The sequence below is a fragment of the Bos mutus genome, chromosome 3 (genome assembly GCF_027580195.1).
Source record: "Bos mutus isolate GX-2022 chromosome 3, NWIPB_WYAK_1.1, whole genome shotgun sequence".
NCBI classification, from domain to species: Eukaryota; Metazoa; Chordata; class Mammalia; order Artiodactyla; family Bovidae; genus Bos; species Bos mutus.
In genome coordinates, this window is record NC_091619.1 from 51,753,182 (window position 1) to 51,774,108 (window position 20,927).

Genomic DNA, 20,927 nt, shown 5'->3' on the forward strand with positions numbered 1-20,927 from the left:
TCATCATTTTATAAGAGGTTAAACATATGTTCCTATTTTATTAACCATTTTCAATATCCTCTTTTGGTTTCCCTCAAACCCTCACTCTATGGAAAAAATTGGTTGTTTATGACCTTAAACTAGAAGTAATTTCATTTTCCTTTCACATGCTAAAGCTGATATACACTGTACCTCTATCCAAATGATTGAATATGATTCCTTTCCTACTGCATTTCAACAAATCATACAGTCTATATATTATAGCGTAGCAAGACTTATTATTCCTGAATACTCAGCAGTTACCATTCAGAATGTCTACCTCATGCCTGACAGTGAAAGCCTGATTTGACTATAGAATTTTGGTTTCATTCTTAAGTTATATACTACACTACTCTCAAGTTTTGTTAAAAAGAAAAAAAAAAGTTAAGTCACATATATCTGCTTTAGTGACAAATAAGTATCTATATCAAATTTTGTAATATTTATTTAACTATACCTGCAAAATACACCTTTGAAATCTATCCCAAGAAGATCAACTGAATTGCCTATTCTAGTAATAGTTAGAGTACACAATTCAGTAAATAACAATCCATCAAGTAACAGTATAAAACTTATTCCTACTAACACACACTCTAATCAGGTTTCCAGAATTCCAGAATATTGTTATTTTTTTTACTAAATAATATAGATGTCCAATGCAAAGCATGGCAGGAAAGTAGATTTAAAAATAATATTTAAAGTGTTACTGAGTTTTGGATTATAATTCATAATTTTGAGGAAAAATCCAATATTTGCCATTTCAAATACCATATTTTTGATGTGATACATTAAAATGTCTGTAATGTTGTAATTATAAAAAAAAGTTGTTTTAAATAAGGATAATATAATACAAAGTAATACAAAGTAATTTTCCATTATAATCACATGGAGCTTTACCTGAAGGGTCTCTAGAGTAAGACTTGCCCCGAATAAACCCTGGCTTTGCCAGTTGTTTGACCCAGGCAGCAAATTTATCTGTTCTGTTCCTGTGTTTTTCAGCTGTAGGGGGTTTGGTACACTGCCTACATCTGAGCAGGCTGATGTGAGAATTACACAAGCAATGCCTGTTATGCCCTTTAACACACTGCTGCCTAGTGTGCAGTAAGCATTCAGTTAAGTGCTAGTTTACTAACAATCGATACAATCCTTTTGTCAACTTGGATACATTTATTAATCCTGAAGCCATTTAAATAGAAATGAAATTCAAAGAACAAAACAAATATACTGTCAGTATCCAAAAATATACAAAAAACATATTTTAAAGAGGACTTATCCAGGCCTCCTTGCTTCTTCCCTTCCACCTTCTTTTTTAAACAATTATTTGAAGCCTATCATGACTTGTTTGGAGAAGGCAATGGCACCCTACTCCAGTACTGTTGCCTGGAAAATCCCATGGATGGAGGAGCCTGGTGGGCTGCAGTCCATGGGGTCGCTAAGAGTCGGACACGACTGAGCGACTTCACTTTCACTTTCCACTTTGACGCATTGGAGAAGGAAATGGCAACCCACTCTACCGTTCTTGCCTGGAGAATCCCAGGGACGGGGGAGCCTGGTGGGCTGCAGTCCATGGGGTCGCAGAGTAGGACACGACTGAAGCAACTTAGGAGCATGACTTGTTTAGCACCTCCAACATCAAAGGAAGTAATAAATTCATCTTAACAATTAATGTATCTTATTTTTTAAACTGGATGCAAAGATGTTTTAAAAACTAGATCACAAAAATTTGAAAAATTCATTCATTGCAATGATCTTCACCTTGCCCAGGCCCAATAATTATAGGTAATCCAATATTAATTCTAAAGAGGAGAGAAATTTTTAATCCCTTGTAATGTCAATTTGGAAAGATAAAATACCTTCCAATCATCAAGGCAAAAATAAAATAAATATAAAAAACAAAACATAATTCAGTGTACAGTCAAAAATAGGTAAAGTTGTTTTCACAAAGAATGCTGAAAAAGAAATTTCCTTACCTTTTATTTATGTATATTCTTGACAATCTATTTTGATCAAATACACTTGATTTCATTTAGAGATATATTACAAAGTTAAATAAAATACAGTAACAGAGAAAGTAACAATAATCCAGCTCAAATGTTTAAGATTTATTAAGACATATTTCATACCATATGATTCACCCTTTTGAAGTATGTAACCAATGTTTTTCAGAACATTCACAGATATGCGCAAACATCACCTCAATCAACTCTAGAACACTTTCATCACCTCACAAAGAAATCTGGTATCCTGTTATTTATTTCTCCCTATATACCCCCACAGCCCAAAGCAACCACTAATCTACTTTCTAACCCTATAGATTTCTGTATTCTAGACTTTCAAATGAAAAGAATCACATATGTGGACTTTTGGGACTAGTTTCATTTTATTAACCTTTTCAAGGTTCATTTAAGTTCTAGCATATATAAGTAGTCCATCTTAAGGCTGGAAAATATTCTACTGTATGGATGAACCACATTTTGTTAAACCATTCATCCACTGATGAGCATTTGGGTTGTTTATACCTCTGGCTACTCTGAATAATGATGCTATGTGTATCCATACATAAATTTTTGTGTAGACATATGTTTTCATATTTCTTAATACATACTTAACAGTGGAACTACTAGATCTTATGGTAATTTGTTTAATCATTTGAGGAATTGTTTTCCAAAGTGCCTGGACCATTTTACATTCCCACCAATGGTATATGAAGATTTCTCCACATCCTTGCTAAGGCCTGTTATTATCTTTTTGATTCTAGTCATTCAGGTAAGTAAAAGTGGTCAATCTCACATGGTCTTGATTTTATTTCCCTGCTAACTAACTGTTGAGCACTTTTTTATGGGCTTATTGGCTATCTGTATATCTTCTGGGGGAAAAAATGTCTGTTCAGATGCTTTTTTCAAATGGGCTATTTGTCTTTTTATTGAATTTAAAAATTCTATATATTCTAGATACAAGTCTCTTAGAGGTATAATTTGCAAATGTTTTCTCCTTCTCTATGAGCTGTCTTTTCACTTTCTTAATGTGTCCTCTGAAGCACAGAAGTTTTTAATTTTGATAAAATCCAGTTTCATTGTTGTTTGGTCAGTAAGTTTTTAATTTTGATAAAATCCAGTTTCATTGTTGTTTGGTCAGTTTGTGTCCAACTCTTTTGCGACTCTGTGGACTGTTGCCCACCAGGCTCCTTTGTTCATGGAATTTCCCAGGCAAGAATACTGGAGTGGGTTGCCATTTTTCTTCTCCAGGGGATATTTCTGACCTAGGGATCAAACCTGCGTCTCCTGCACTGGCAGGTGGATTCTTTACTGCTGAGCCACCAGTGAAGCCCAAAGTCCAATTTACTTGTTTTTCATTTGGTTGCTCTTTCAGTGTCAGATGAATTTCTTGCCAAATCCAAAGTCATGAAGACTTACTCTTGTTTCCTTCTGAGAGTTTTATAGTTCTAGCCCTTGCATTTAGGTGCTGTATGTTAGTTTGTGCATGTGGCTATCCAGTTGTTCCAGCAGCGTTTGTGAAAAAGACTATTCTCTCCTCACTAAATAATTCTGACATCTTGGCTAAAAAAAAAACAAACATTTTACCATAGATTTATGAGTTTATCTCTGGACTCTCAATTCTATTCCATTGATCTATATGTCTGTCCTTGTGCCAGTACCACTCTGTCTTGATTACTGTGGCTTTGTAGTTAAGTTTTGAAATCATGAAGCAGTAGTCTCTCTGTTTTCTTCTTTTTTTAGGATTGTTCGGCTATTGTAGGTTCCTTGAAATTCCCTATGAATTTTTTAATCAACTTGCCAATTTTTGCAAAGAAGTCAGGTGACATTCTGACAGGGATTGGGCTGAATCAGTAGATCAGTCTGGGGAGTATTACCATCTTAACATTAAGTATTCTGTTCTGTGAACATTTATTTAGTATCCCATTTATTTAGATCTTCTTTCTTTTAACAAGGTTTTATAGTTTTCAAAGTGTAAGTTTTGTACTTCTTTTGTTAAATTTATTCCTGAGTATTTAATTCTTGATGTTACCATGAATTGTTTTCTTAATTTCACTTTCAGACTGGCTCTAAATTTTTAACAATGTAAAAATGGAAGTATGATTATCTCTAAGAATAATGTCCAGAAGACAAAAGGCAAATTAATTTTCTAGAATACATATCTTTTCCTGGCACCAAGGGCAATAAAAAATTTCTTGCCTTTGACCTCATGAAGGCAATTCTATGTAATGTAGCATACCACTTCCTCAATAATTACCCAACAATAAATATAACACCCATGAATCAAAATCATGTGTAAGATCTTTTTAAAAATATAGATGTTCTGGTCCCACCCTAAGTCAAGATTTAGGGAAAAGGGGTGAATCAGGGCCTGTGAATTTATAAGTATCTTGGTAATTTTGATATCCATGACTACAGATCTAATTTCTACAACTGTAATTATTGTACAATTTGTCTACAGAAACATGAAAAAATTACTTAAATGCACTGAGTTAAAAAAAATAATGAAAACTGCCTTAAAGCACAGCAATTATGTTTTCCAACTTACTGGGTGATTTGCTGAGGCTCATCTTCTCCACAGGTTTTGCTAGCTTGGGTTTCTTGATAAAGGTTCCACCAGGCTTATTAAATGGTTGAATCATTTTTCTCTTTATTCCTCTTGCAGCAGCAACTGTCACATTGGTGGGTTTATTTTGATAGTCAACAACAATTCCAGGTCTATGAATGCTTCCAAAATCACTCATATGCTGCAAATTTGTGAAATCAATAAATATTAGCACAATATCCAAAGAAAAAGTATGAATTCATATATAGATTACATTTTATCTATCTAGAATTTTTCAAATGAAAATTCCTCAGAATGTAACTAAATTTTACAAGTCCACTCTAAATACACTGAAAAACTCTGTAAATTATTACAGGAACTCAAATCCAGTGAATCAGTATTTTTATTTCCAGAAGAACAAATATGGATATTTCCTATTGTTTGATTATGATTCAAAATTACTTGAGATCATAAACAACGTTATGTGCCTGTCAGAATATTACCACTTGTACAACTCTCTGACAACTCCTCTTCAGAGTTCCTAATCGATGTTTTCCCATGAAAAGACCTTAAAAGAAATCTTTACTTTACTAAAACCTGGCTTAAAACTAAAATACACAAAGAAGACCATATCTGAAGTTTGAAGTTAAAAAAGATCCAGAAATGATTTAGGATTTCTCCCTGTTGAAAAAGGGATGAGAAGGCGAGATGGAACATTAGTATGAAATAGGAGAGTTAAAGCATAACCATGCATCAACTTCCAAGACACACTTCAGATCAAGAATTGCATCTGACGTTCCATTCACATTCTTACCTAGAGAAACATATTCTCACCCAGAAGCCCAAGAAGCAAAAGTTTACAGACGAAGAGTCATGCAACCAAACGACTCTTTGTGTCCTTTCTTCTCGTCGTTAACAAAACCCACTACACCAAGAAGCCACATGTTCATACAAATTTATTCTACTAACCTTACTTTAGAAGATAAAGATTCAGGAGTAATCTGAAGAGAAGGATCCAATGGGAATTGTACAAGTGAAGATTAAAAAGGAAAGACCTATTGGTTCATCTATTTCATTAACAGGAAGAAAGAAAGAAAAGTCCACTTCGACTAGAATGGTGGAAACAATACCTGTTTTTCTATCATGAAAACAAAATTGGTATTTGAAGTCTCTTTGAGGAAAAAATCGTTTGCCTAAAGTAATACACAGCATGGAAAACATTAAGAGTTTTCCAAATTTTCAAACTGGAGTAGATTTTTAATTTCAAAATCCAAAGCCTATTATCCCAACTATTTTCAATTAATCTACAACCATAAAGCATGGTAGAACAGCAACATATTAGTTGCTTACATTTGTATATTATGCTTAGGAATACCTATCTAACCTTGAATAAATTAAGTGTTTCCAGGTGATTCAAATAGTCATATCAGAAAAATCTTTATTAATTATCCATTAAAGGTGCAATGCATTTTACATAAGTAAAGAGTAACTGTTATAAATGCAAAATTTCTACACAAGTATGACAAACTATGCTAATGTACCAAAGATTAGTGAGCAGTCAAAAATATGTGCCCTACTACATTTTTTTAATAGAAGCACTTTCCTCTGCAAAGAGAATATTAAGAGCAACTGACTTCAAAAAAAAACCAAACCAACAATTCTTACATGATGGCAAAAATACAATATTCTTTATAAAATCAAACTACATAATAACTCCACAATCTATGTACACTTCCTAGGTAAAATTTCTTGTCGGTCAAGTTACCTAAGAATGTAAAGGCATAACCTTTATACTACATATCCTGAAATCAAATATTTGAAGACTAGCATATTTATTCATTTAAGCAGTAATTTACAAAATATTACTTCCTGGGAAGAAGCCATAGACATGTTTCTATAGGGAAGAAATTATTTCTCAATAGTAAAACTAGTGACAGAGGTAAGACAGAACACCCAGCAACAGAACATACTGTAAGAGAGTGAGTTAGCAAAATTATACTGACCACAAATCATCTACAATCTACTATACATATCAACTTCTTCACCATGTAAACCTGGCTAAAGTACCCTCAGCTATCACCAACTGTTAGTCTCTCTTGTGTTTAATGTGAAATATGAAGCTTTGAAGAAATTCTATGTGCTGGAGTTTAGCAGCGAAGTATATACGTTTTATCATACATTGCACCTTTAACCTACTCAGAAACTCCAAAAGGGTTCATTACCTTTAAAATAATCCATGAACTGTCCCACTAGCAAAACTGCTAGTGTTTACAAGGAAAAATGCAACTCCTTTTAACCCCTTTTAGACCAAACCTAATATCCTCACCTTTTTAATAAAGGGAGATTTAGCAAAACTATATGAACAGTCATCTCACACTGCCACGTATTTTCTGAGGTACTGGGAAAACTTTTACAGGCAACCTAAAAATTATGCTTATGACTCAGCTTTTGCTTCAAAATACACTGGGATGAACAGTGTTTATTCTAATTGAAAACCATGGTCTTGAAAGGGTTTAAAAGAGTGACTAGTGAAAAGAATCTGAAAAGATTCTGTTGTACTTACTCCTCGGCCTCGGCCTCTGCCTGTTGATGGTCCTCCAAAAGCATCATAGTTTCTGCTTCCAAACGTACTTTCAGGATAAGCAGGCGTTCCTCTCCCCCGAGAGCCTACAGGTGCAGGCTTCATATGGGGTGAAGAAAAACTGCTGTAGGAAGAGTAATTCTCTCTTCCTCTGTCCTCCATAAACCCAGGCCTCAATTTTGAACGGGAGTAAGGTGCTTCCCAGCTAGACCCGCCCTGGTTTCTACCTCCGAAAGAGTCAAGGCTATTCCGGTAGGAGCTCTCAAATCGACCACCATAACTACCTCCGAAGCGGCTTTGTTCGGGTTCATTAAAACCATAGCCAGATCTGTACAGATCTCGCCCACCCAGAGAAGACCTGGAGTCGTAAGACTCATAAGGTCCAAACCTGGAAGAGTTGCACAGTGAGGGAAAAAACAAAAGTAAGCTTACTAATGTTAGACAATTCAAAAGACAAATTATCAGATGACATTTATCAACTAAAATTCATTTATACCATACTGGTTTGCAGTTCTACTTTTATTCACACTTGATTAGGGCTGGGCAGTTCAACATGAGACCAGATAGAAAGCTATCTGAGTCAGTGTTTAAATATGAATTGAGTTAAGTAACCTTAGCTTAAATATCTGCTTTTTGGCAGCTTTCTATTTTATTAGAAAAGATTTGTCTGTCATTATTTAAGCCCAGCCCTAGTCTTGGAAAAAGTCATTTGTTAAAGTTCACAGACTACTCAAACTTTCTTTTGAACCCATCTCTAATACTGTAAAATACAAAATATTTACAACATTTTGGCTTTCAATAGGGACACAAATTGAAGACTACAAGGATGTAGGCTACTTGTGACACAGAAGAGATCCTTTTGCACCCCCAATAATCTATATGACAAAACTGCTTCATTATGTCTACAGCAGTCAAAATTGGGAGAATTATCTGGTTATAAAATTTAACAACCTGCTAAACTTTGGTTAACGTTAATAATCAATTCTTAGTCACTTTTCACTTGTATACTAATAAATCTACAAATCTAGAAAAATAAGCACATAAAACAGAACATAAAAGACCACCAATATATACCCTTTGCATATGAATTTTCAAGGCAGATTAGAAAGAATACATTTTATAATGTCTTCAATTATTTGAAAAATTATTCCCTATTATCACATGAAATTATCACATAAAGCTATTCTAAAAAAGGGAGCACACAGTCTCCACAAGGTTTTAATAGAGTCAACAGAAGAAACAAATCATACTTCTCACCAAAGCATGGATTACAAAAGTTGCTTATCTTACAACATAGTTTTATAAAGGCCCACAATTACATGAGATAAATTATAACATCTACATAGTTCACACACATTACATTTACAATGTAACAGGGCAGCAACTGATAAAGTAAAATATTTAAATGTTACATTACTTCAATTATTTATCACTAAATAGAAGGCACTTTACTTCTGAATCCTAGTAACCATATAAAAATCATTCCTCCTTTCAACTACATTTTTCAAAACATCTATCACATAAGCAAAATTGTTGATCTATTTTCCTGATTTTTCTCTACTATAAACCATAATGGCACACTTAAGCAGAAAAAAGGAAAGTAAGCATCATTCAATCCATCCTTAAGGAAACCAGATCCTTCCATTTATGAAGAAGGACAATACTTTCAAAAAGTTTCCTAACTAGTTTTACTTATATCAATATTTCGTAGGAATCTCTGCACCTCAAAAATCTCTGCGCCTCCTTGGCCTAAAATGTGGTCAACCCTAAAGCCTACAGCAGTTCAGCTAGGTTTAAGCTTTACACAGCATCAACAATGAAACATAAGTACAATCAAAACTATACTGCATTAAAATAAACAAAAATACTGTACTCATTCATGGCTTTAATATAAAGCTCCTAGTCTAGACCACAAGTGTTTCTGGCATAAGTAGAACCTGCCAATAAACAACCTAAACATGATTTAAAGAATATTTTTATTATTACAATATGCTCCTGTAACTCACATTAAAACTAAAATTAAAAGAATAACTATCTTAAATGTTTCTTACAAATTGAGTGTTGCTAGACAGATTTGGTTAACTTCATTCTAGTCAAAGACTGCTTTGCTACTCTATAAAGCACTCTACATTAGTGAATACATTTTTGAAAAATCATAAGAAAAAGTTTCACAAATAATATTTCCAATAATATTTTTATATCATTTGTTTAGGGCATTTTGACTGACAAGGAGTTAAAAAAAGTCACTGCTAAAGACAGAAAATCTTACTCTAGTATAATGAAATAATGGTTTTCCTGAGGTTTTCCTAAAGTAATGTCTGCCAATGATGCCAAGACAGTTTTTATAACCACTAACACCTTTAAACATTTAAGGTGATTATTCAGTTCTAAATATAGTTTAAATATCACAACATGCCTAAAGAATACTTAAATTATCTAGAATCTTATAGTCATCTACTTATTTGGCCAAGTGATGAAGCAATTTACCTGCTACCCCCACCACCACCACTGTGATTGTCCATGCCATATGACTGGTTTAGGTAGGAGTCCATGGATCTTTGACCCCCATAGGATCCATGGCCATAGTCACGATCCATCCCTATAAAGAGTTTAAAAAGAAAAAAAATTAAATGATGCTCACCTTTAGTGGCACTCAAAAGAAGAATTTTTAGATAAATATCCTTGAATGCCAGACCTCCGTAAGATCCAGGGCCATAATCACGATCCATTCCTAAAAGACAGTCAATAACAAAAAGTCAATAAAATACCATTCTCTTCAGGAATCTTTGTATAAAACACAAGATATTCATATCAGTCACCTGAAATGATAATTCATTGTTAACATTAGCTAAATTCACACTAGACACTGAGGGAAAAACCATACAGATTATAATCTACTGAAAAACCAGATCTGCTAATGAAACCTAATTTTTTTTAAAAAAGGTATCAACTAAGAAGTTCTACATTAAAATTATCTTCAATTTAGCCAATATTTACACAACAAGGGTACTACCATAGGGTCCTATGTCATATAATCTACTGAAAAATCAGATTTGCCAATAAGACCTGATTAAAAAAAAAACATCAACTAAAAAGTTCTATATTAAAATTATCTTCAATTTAGCCAATATTTACATGACTAGGATACTACCATAGGGTCCTATGTCAGGTGCTACAATGGTAAATAGTTAATAATTCCTATTCTTAAGAAAATAAGGTATTTAAAATATTAAAAGGAAAGAAAATTTTATAGTATCATTTTCTGCATCTGCTGCTGCTGCTGCTAAATTGCTTAAGTCGTGTCCGACTCTGTGCGACCCCGTAGACGGCAGCCCACCAGGCTCCCCGTCCCTGGGATTCTCCAGGCAAGAACACTGGAGTGGGTTGCCATTTCCTTCTCCAATGCATGAAAGTGAAAAGTGAAAAAGAAGTTGCTCAGTCGTGTCTGACTCTTCACGACCAACATGGACTGCCGCCTACCAGGCTCCATGGAATTTTCCAGGCAAGAGTACTGGAGTGAGTTGCCATCGCCTTCTCCTTTCTGCATCTAACTCCTCTCAAAACATCTAAAAATCCGAGGCAGCCTCATTTTAAATCTGCCCAATTGACATCAGTTCATACACTAATTGAAATAGATATTTTTAAAAAGTAAAATCAGAATGGGGCCATTATGTGGTACGCTGCATATAAATAATGACTCAAATATTTAAATCCTCAAATACTTTGAATAAAGAGAAGGAATGTGAATTCCAGCAATGTAAACACTAAAAAAATTAAAATATAATCAAAGCACTAAGTGTATTTTATTACAATTCCTTTATTACAATTTATTACAATTTATTACAATTCCATCTACATCCCCACCTCTCACATGAAAGAAAAATACAACAAAAAAGGTAATAAAATGAATTTACTATGATTATAAAACTGAAAAAATTTAAAAACCGTTTAGAGTGTGTTTCCTATACAGTCCTTTAAAAGTCTTCATTTATCACCCTCTCCAAGTTTTATGTACTAAGAGTATACACAAAGCAAGTACATTTATTTTTATTTTTTAAAAAACACTAAATTTAAATCATAATTACATAAATATTCTGGTCCTAACAACAAAATCTTGCAACTTTAAACCTGAAAGCAACCTAAATGATCAAATTTAACCTTTTCATTTGATAGATTATGGAACCAAAAAGATGAAATGATTTTCCCAAAGTCTTATAAATATCCACCACTTTAGCTTCGCACTGTTGCTTCTACATGAAATGCTCTCTCTACTGCCCAAATAGTAGCTTATTGAAATTCTTTAATTTTTTAAAGTCCATTTCAAATACGAACCCTTACTGATGTTGTCTCAAGTGATTATCTCTTTCTTTTGAATATCTGCAAAAGTCTGTAGTTTTTACATGGTGTTTATGATACTCTGCCTTATACAGTATTCTGCTATCTGTGGCCTCATTTATTTAATCTTTTTTTTTTTTTTTGACTGCACCACGCGGCATGCGGGGTCTTAGTTCCACAACCAGGGATCAAATCCATGCACCCTGCAGTAGATGTGTGTAGTCTTAAACCACCAGACCTCCAGGAAAGTCCTGTGACCTCACTTTAAATGTACACTAGTCTGTGGTCAGGGTCTCTTTTTTACTAGTTTTTTATGTACCCCAGGCCTGCAGGTTTCAATAGCCTGTTGACCACTAGTTGCCAGGACCCTTTCAGGGGATCCACAAAGTCAAACTATTTTTATAAACATTATTGATACTAAAACATTATTTGCCTTTTTCACAGTGATGAAAATTTTTTTGCATTGATGATACAAAACCACTGGTTGGTAAAACAGTTTTTGCTATAGTACACATCAAGGCAGTGACACTAGATCACACTAGTATTGATAGTTGTATTACACACTTGCAGTAAAAAAATAAAATACAAAAGATAATAAAAACAATAAAATAATCTTCACTTAAAGAATGTCCTTGATGAAGAAGTAAAAATTGGCAATTTTATTAAATCATGACCTTTGTGTATACTTTATGATATTCTGGATAGTAAAATGGAAAGTATACATAAAGCAATTTTGCTGCATATCACTGCATAAAGTTTCATTAAGTGCCATAGTTCTCTTTAGGAAAAGCCACTGAATTAGCCATTTTTTACAAGGAATACTGTTTTTACTAAAAGGAAAGACTGACATTCAAAAACTATGGCTTTCAGACTTGAGCTTCTGGCAGACACTTTCTCAAAAATGAAGTGGAACTGTCACTTCAAAGAAAACAAGTGATAGTACTTGTTGCCAAAGATAAAATTCAAGCACTCATGTGAAAATTAAAATTTAAAACTTGAGCTTGACAGTTTCCCAATACTTAAAAGGCTTTTCTGATGAAACTGACACTGGTATTACTGAATATAACTTTTTAATTTCTACAATAAAATCTGCCAATATTTGAAAAATCTGAATAACTCTATAAACCAGTATTTTTCCAATAACTAATACCTGATATTACAGGATTACACATCATAAAAAGATCCATTCAAAGTACAAGGCATACCAATGGATTTTAATGACAAAAAGTTTACCAATATACAAAAAGTACTAATGAGATATTCTAAATGTTTTTTGTCTATACTAAGACTTCAAATCAAGTTCATATTAAGACAGCACACCTCAATTCAGACTATCCACACTGAAAGTACTCAATAGTCATACATGGCTAGTGTCTACTAGTGTCTACCACATCAGATAACAGTTTCAGACTAATAAAAGTCATTTGTCTTTAGAGTTGATAAGTATACAATATAAGTTGCTCATAACTCTCAAACAGAGAACAATTTCGACATTAAGATGAAGACTTCAAAATAAAAAGCTTTCCTCTAAAAAGTATTAAAAAGTAATTTTAGAGTTAGGTTCAGTTAGGTACACAAAACAAAAAAACTTAAATTGCTATTTCTGCTAATTTCTATTTTCAGTCAGCAGAGGCTGCCTTTGGATACTAAATCCTTCAGTTTTTTGATTCTGTATATTTTTACTTCACTACAAAGTCATAAATTACTAACATTTATGGAACACTCACCTTTTCCCAGGCACTAGAGAGTACACAAAGATTAATAGAGCTATCTTTACACAGAATGTCTTTTGGTTTATTGTTCATAGTACTGTCACTAATCAGTTAGTTAAAAAGGAAAAGAGTAAAAGTCTTTGTAAGTACTGCATATAATCAGTGTTGATTATAGGGATAGAGTCTATAAGAGGACCATGACCATTTACATATAAACTATATTCTTCCAGGTTACTGAATGAATTTAAAAATCACTTTAAAAATAAAGTTATTAAGACTATAACATATCTTTACTGTTAATAGTAAATGAGAACAAGGATATACTGTACAACACAAGGAATACTGCAGTATAACCTTCAAAAATTGTGAAACACTGTTATACATCTGACATATTTAGCATTCCATCAATTATCCCTGAATAAAATATATATTAAATAAGAAAGCTATTCACTCAAAATTAATCTGACATATTTTAAATCAAATCTACTCTACTGATTTGATTACACCCTTCTGGCTGAGCTGGTAAAGAATCACAATGTGATAGACCTGGAATCAATCCCTGGGTTGGGAAGATTCCCTGGAGAAGGCAAAGGCTACCCACTCCAGTATTCTGGCCTGGAGAATTCCACGCACTACAGTCCACGGGATTGCAAAGAGTCAGACATGACTAAGCAACTTTCACTTTCACTTTTCATAAATGATAAGCTCAACAAATGTTAAGTTCACTTATAATTAAATCACACGAGGTGTGGAGTAGTATGAAAAAAACAACTGACATGATCAAAATAACTAACAAGTTGGGTAACACTAAGTAGCAAATGAGACCACTTTTTATCACCTCCACACTACTATCACGGTACAGGCCACCAGCATATCTCACCTACATTACTGCAACAGCCCCTCAGCTGATTTTCCTGTTTTCATTTCTGCAACCTTTCTGTTCATTCTCAAGAAAATGGCTAGAAGAATTTTGTTAAAGTGCAAGTTAAATTATGTTCAATGCCTAGTACCTTCCAATGGCTTCCGAACTTACTCCAAGTAAACAAGCCTTTAGATAATCTATAAGACCCTATATCAGTGGTTCTTAACCATGGGCAATTTTGACCCCCAGAGGGGGTCAAACAATGAAAACATTGTTGGTTGTCACCAAAATGAGTAATGGGTGCTGCCTGTATCAAATGACAAGAGACCAAGAATGCTCCTAAAACATTCTACAGTGCATAGGACATTCCCCCACAACAAAGAATTATCTAGTCCAAAATGTCAACAGAGACAAAGTTGATAAATCTTTCCCATCACCTCTTAACTTGATCTATTTCCACTTAATTTCATCATCTGTGATCTCCCCTTATTCACTTCACTCTAGCTATACTAGGTCCCTTGCTGTTCCTAGAGTACAACAGGTATACACCCATTTTTGCCCCTACTATTCCCTCTGCCTGGAATGTTCTTCCTCTGTATCTGTGTTGCTCACACCCTCAATTCTTTAAGGTCTTCACTTTCTATTACTTCTTGTGTGTTAAGCAAATTGTCTTTGCTTTCACTGACTTCCGGCTACATACACCTCCCTATTCTAACCCTGTTTTAAGATCACTCAGCAAAAATCATCTGCTGTAGTCAAGCCCATTTTCTTAAGTCACTCTGAAGCACAATGCACTCAGCCCTACCTGTGTTCCTGCTTTCCCTCTATCAGAAATGCTTTCCTTTTTTTTGTCTATTTATATAAGAAGAAGGAAATGGAGACAATGGCATGGCTTGCACCTTCATCTCCCTCAACTCTATGCTCAAGTTACCCTGTTAGCGATTCTTTCCCTTGCTAATCTCTTTAAAATTGTAACACACACACACACAAAGCTGTCCTGTGTTATTATTCTCCTAAGCAATTGCTGCAATACAATAAATATTACTTCTTGTTTACTATTTCACCCAACTAGACTGTACACTTCAAAGGCAGGAATATTTGTCCATTTCATTCACTACTGTATTGCCAGCTCCAATAACACTATCTAATACAAAACACTCACTCAGTAAATATCTGTTGAATGAAGTCAAATTACATCCCTGAAATAATTTTTTATAAATTATTCATTTATAAAATGTAGATAACTCAGCCCTCAGTGTTGTCAAGCAGTGTTCTTTAACCAGAGGTGCATTCTAAAATGATTCAAAGTATCAATAGTTCTTAAAGCTGACACAATTGGGACCATTTACCCTAAAAATTAAGATTCAAGAGGACTAGAATGACCTAAATAGATACATTTTGAAAAAGCTCCACAGGGGAGTCTAACAATCACCCTTAAATGAAAACCACTATTGGAACTAAAATTAAGAGAAAAAAAAAGTCTAACATTTAACTGTTAGAAAAAAATCTAACTTGAAAAGATATATGCACCCCAATTTTCACAACAGCATTATTTACAATAGCCAAGATATGGAATAATCTAAGTGTCCATCAATAGATGAATGGATAAAGATGATGCAGTGTGATATATATGTATGTATATACATGGATATATGTATGTATATACATGGATTACTACTTTGCCATGAAAAAGAATGGAATCGTGCCATGTGCAACAACATGGATGGGCCTTGAGGGCATATGCTAAGTGAAATAGTGAAGTAAGAATGATAAAAACTGTATGATTTCATTTATATGTAGAATTTAAAAAAAATCAAAACAAAACAAAGCAAAACAATCCAAGCTTGTAGACATAATGAACAGACTGGTGATCGCCAGAGAAGGGGTTAGTGGTTGAAACAGGTGAAGGGAGTCGAAAGGAAACAACTTCCAGTTATAAATAAGTCATGGGGATGTAATATACAGCATAGTGACTATAGTTAATAATAGTGTATTGCATATTTGAAAGTTGCTAAGAAAAATAAATCTTAAAAGTTCTCATTGCAGGAAAACTATATGTGGTGATCAAGGGTTACCAGACTTACTGTTGTGATCATTTCACAGCATATACAAACATGGGATCGTTACGCTGAAACTAGCATGTTAGATGTCCACTACACCTCAATGCACGTGTTTTCAAAAGAAGGTCATAACGTCAGTGACAGAAATATTTTAAGCTTTTTTTTTTTTTTCCGCAATCCTGTATGTTAAGAAAATAAACTTCTGACCCTCTATGATTCTGTATTTCAAAGCCCTATATTTAGGCATAAACTCAACTCTCTGGTACATACTAATGGAAATCATGGCCTTCTATCATTCCAAATCTTTTTGGTAAAAGTACTAGTCCTGCTCACTCCAGTTTCCAATCCTGGATTCATTTTTATGCATCCCTCTCAATTTTCTACTCACTACTAGGCAGCCTGAAAGTTCTGCCAACTTTCTCAAGAAACGGCTTAATATTTTTAAAATTACTGTCATCACCTCCCAAGGCGTAAAATTCTTACACCTGAATTTATGAAACTTGATAATTTTCCAGTTTTCAATATAACCTACATGTGGATGAAAATTAAACTTCTTTTGGTAACTTTATTATATCACTCTCCTGCTCAAAAATATGTTTTCCAGCACTCAATATATATTGACTATACCTATATGTTTAACCTTTTTAGCTGACATCAAATTTGAAGTTTCTCTAAATTCCTACAGATGATAAGTAACAATTAACTGCATGGTAATTATTCTCATGAAATGACACAGTCTTCTTTGTTTAGTAGTACATTTGCTTCAGTTTTATTTTGTGAATATATTACATTCTGTACAACAGTTGAAAGTTGCATTTTTCTGGCAATCACGGAATTTAATTCCACTCTCTGGGGTCCTTCATATAATGCTTTTATAACCTCTTGAAACTGTTCCATGCTCTTCTTTATGTTCTTATCCTGTCTGGCAAATCCTTAACTCTAATCTAACTTATCAAAACTCCACCCCAATTGTATTCTGTATATGTCATGATTTTATCTAGCTCTTTAGTCACTATGATGTTATACTTATATTGATAACGCTTCTTTACATACTCTGCTGCTGCCAAGTCGCTTCAGTCATGTCCGACTCTGTGCGACCCCATGGACTGCAGCCTACCAGGCTCCTCCATCCATGGGATTTTCCGGGCAACAGTACTGGAGTGAGGTGCCATTGCCTTCTCCCTTATATGCTCTAGACAGCTCTTAATATACTAACACATTTGGACACATTAAAGCAAATGACCTCAAAAACAAGGTCAAAATGAATTATGAAAGCAGCAATATAAAACCAAGCCAATAATCCACTTAATCTACATTACTCAATACCAAAGCCTCTAATTCAACAAAAATAACTCAGCTAGTTTCTTATAACTCATCACTCAATACAGTCAGGGTCTTTTGGAATAAAGAACTCAGAATTCAAATAAAGAGTCAAACAAATCTGAATAGCCCTAAGGTTTTCTGATTCCAAATTTCCTAACTTAAATACTATACATAGTATGACAACATTAACACTAACACATCCAAAGACTAAACAATGACTGAAACAAGGCAGAATTTCCTTTTTACATTGGTACTTAAGATGGGTGACAAAAAACTGAGATGCATTCCCTTAATGTATTTTAGATCAAATGAAAGAGGATACTCACCATTAAAGCTCTGATAAGTATTTCTGCAAGCAGAGTGTGTATAATCTATGAAGACACATTTAACAGAAAGGAATTAGTGCAATATTAGCAAAAATCTTGAATTATATACCCCTTTACTAAAAACAAACACAATTTTTAAACTGCCATTAACTCAGCTATCTGCAAAAACAGGGCGTTAATAATTATATATAATTCATAGAGGAAAATATATATCCCTTTCATTTCACTATCTCCCCAAATGGCAGGTTTATCATCCAAATCATAGTAATGTAAAAATTAGTTAATAAAACCTGATATATAATTACAGCCAAAAAAGGAGATCCAGTACTGATTTACACAGCATAACAAAAGGGAAGGCAGATAAATTATATATCAAACAATGCAAAAAACAGGGACATGTGAGAATTTATTCTATATATTTTTTTCCCAACTTACTATTTCTCTTAGCACTTAATTTGCTTTCTGAAGAGTTCAAGATCTTATTTGAGAAATGCACATGCATATATGTGTACACCTGTGTGTGCTATTTCTATCCAGGATGTGGCATCATCACCAAAGATCATAATTTCTTTGTCAAAACTAATTTGGCAATTGTTAAATCCTTTAGTTAATTCTACTAACAAATAGGAATTTAACAGAGCAGTCCTTTGGATACAATAGACTCCAACTACACTATACAGGATTAGAGTTCAACATATTGTCAGGCAAATTCCATCCCCCAGATAAAGCAGTAGGGGTAAGGAGGGAGCATGAGAGAGGGAACATTTTATCACTGACATTGTTTACAATTTTATGCTTCACACTGTTTAGAACTGTGAGCAGATGGTGCTAATAAAAAGTAAACATACTAAGACAATGGGTTCCTTCATGGGGGGAGGGGACCATTCCCGTCACTCCCTCCTCCCACACTGGTAGTTTCTGCTGCACCTTGGGTGTTGGTACTGTCACCAAAGTTTAGTGTGAAAACACAGCAACATATTTTTAAAATTCATTCCCAACTCTGGCATTTCAAATATTCAGTTTAAAGGTAACGATATCAAAATGAGTCAAAGTTCAACTAAAACAAACACTAGAGTGTGCTACTGTTAATATCTGAACTTCCTATTTCAAAGTAATTTAAAAGTATCCACAAAAGGTTATTCCAGTCCCCTTTCAAACACTTAGCTTCCCTGGTAGCTCAGACGGTAAAGCGTCTACCTACAATGCGGGAGACCCAGGTTCGATCCCTGGGTCGGTAAGATCCCCTGGAGAAGGAAATGGCAACCCACTCCAGTAGTCTTGCCTGGAAAATTCCATGGACTTTCCTGGTAGGCTACAGTCCATGGCATCGCAAAGAGTCGGACACGACTGAGCGACTTCACTTTGATAGACTTAGCAGCTTTAATTCTTTGAGGCATGAAATCAAATCAAAGGTCAAAAGATCATTTAATCAGGCTCAGCATATTCAAAGTTAATGTTCTTGGTTGGGTTAGAGGCTTACGACTAATTAGTGAAGCCATTTTATTCAGAAACGCCCGGTAACTCAGGACTAAATTCAGTTTATTCACATCCCTTTTCATGTCTCCCTAATGCTGTCATTACGTACTCATCTTACCCTGACACCAATCACTATAAAAGTTGGGCAAGATTTGAAGACAATATGAAAACCAAATTAATTTTATTTCGTGAGCGTATGAAACGGTATAAAGAACTGGAGTAAGAGACGACCGAAAGGTACTGCTCATTTAATTAAACAGCAGTCCATCCCAGGCGGCTGTGTGTAGGTCTGAATTTGAAGGGCACGTGATGCTGTGCCAGAATTTTGACTAACTTAACACACTGTCCAGAGAAAACGCTTTGGTTCACAGAAGCATTTTAAATTTAGGGATTAACGCCCGGGCACTGTTTGTTGGCGGATAAACATCCCACTTTGCTAACCAGAAATACCTTAATGTTCCATTCTGGATAGAGATCTACTATACTTAATCACTTACAGACGCCCTTTAAACTCATCTTAAAAACTAAGACACCAAGGAACACGATCATGAACAAGCCTCAGAAAATCCTATCGGGCGAGTAGTAACCTGGAGTTGGGGATTTACTAAAAGGATGATCTGGGTCCCTCGCTGCCCATCTGGCGAGCGCGAGCCGCGGCGGGGGAGGCCCGCTCGCCCTCTCGCCCAGAACGGGAAGTTGGAGGCTTCCTGGCAATTTGCTCGCAGCGGGGCGGGGGCCGATCTGGGGACTCCGGAGGCCGCGGCGCTCTGGGAGCTTCCTTCCCCGCGCCGAGGCCGGAGCGGAATTCAGGGTCGCGGGCCGCAGCGGGCGCCGGGCGGGGCGATCCGGGCGACCCGCCGTGCGGGTCCCCACCGAGGCCGACTCCAGGCACCGGGCCCGAGGCGGGCAGGCGGGCGGACGGCCTCTAGGCCCGCAGAACAAAGCCCACACGGCCATCTTGAGACGGTAAACAGACCCCGGGGGCAGGCCACCCCGCCTGCCGCCCGCCGCGGTGACCAGCCAGAGGCCGCGCTTACCGTCCTCGAAGTCCATGGCGGAGGCTCGGGGCCGACGGCCTCGGCGGCGCTTGGCTAATCTGTGGCCGGAGAAGAGCACCCGTGACCCGCGGTTCCACACTACGAGTCAGCGCGACCAAGAGCGGCGCTACCGGCCCGGGAGCCGCAGGCCACAGCGAGGCTCGGGGGCGGGCCCGGCCGGCGCTGCCAGCCGCCGCAGCGCCGCCCGCGACTGGCTGGCGCGGGCTGGTGGGCGGGCCCTCGAATGGGGGCGGGAAGCAGGTCCGCTGTCACGCTCCCAGGTGCTGACCCTCTCGGAGCCGCCGAGGGGTAAGGAAGGTTAAAAAGGAGCCCCAAAGACTGGCCGGGCTCAAGGGAAAGAAAGCCGGGTTTTCTGGAAGGTCGGGCTGAAGCCCGCCATGTTTGATTCTGGCAAGAGCGAAAGGATCTGCTTGGAATACCTTCCCCCTGCCCAAACTAATATACCACGTGCCGACCTTTCCCTTTTTATTGGCTGATAATGACTGATCGGAAAATGTAAAAAAAAAAAAAAAAAAACCTTATGGAGTTTCTGCCGTGGAGATTCAGAAGGCCAGGATATTTTTAGACCGCTGTGAGCAGAGAACAAATTGCTAAATAGGAAAGTTACGAGTGTGATCCAAGACAGAACACAGTCGAG

General features: G+C 35.9%; 1 protein-coding gene across 5 annotated transcripts in view; it reads right to left on the reverse strand.

Annotated features, from left to right (window-relative positions):
* ZNF326 (zinc finger protein 326) overlaps window positions 1-20,625 on the reverse strand; it is a 34,937-nt gene extending 14,312 nt beyond the window's left edge. Inside the window, exons 1-6 of one of the 5 annotated variants that reach the window (XM_070367716.1) lie at window positions 20,270-20,625; window positions 17,757-17,801; window positions 9,834-9,869; window positions 9,626-9,737; window positions 7,121-7,526; window positions 4,561-4,759 (exon numbers count right to left, since the gene is read on the reverse strand). In XM_070367716.1, the coding sequence (XP_070223817.1) occupies window positions 4,561-4,759; window positions 7,121-7,526; window positions 9,626-9,737; window positions 9,834-9,869; window positions 17,757-17,801; window positions 20,270-20,285 (814 nt within the window). In that variant the 5' untranslated portion in view covers window positions 20,286-20,625. Of the gene's footprint in view, window positions 1-4,560; window positions 4,760-7,120; window positions 7,527-9,625; window positions 9,738-9,779; window positions 9,870-17,756; window positions 17,802-20,269 lie in introns of those variants that run through there. The other 4 variants (XM_070367717.1, XM_070367718.1, XM_070367719.1 and 1 more) reach the window with 4 other exon arrangements.
* Window positions 20,626-20,927: the final 302 nt, after the last annotated feature.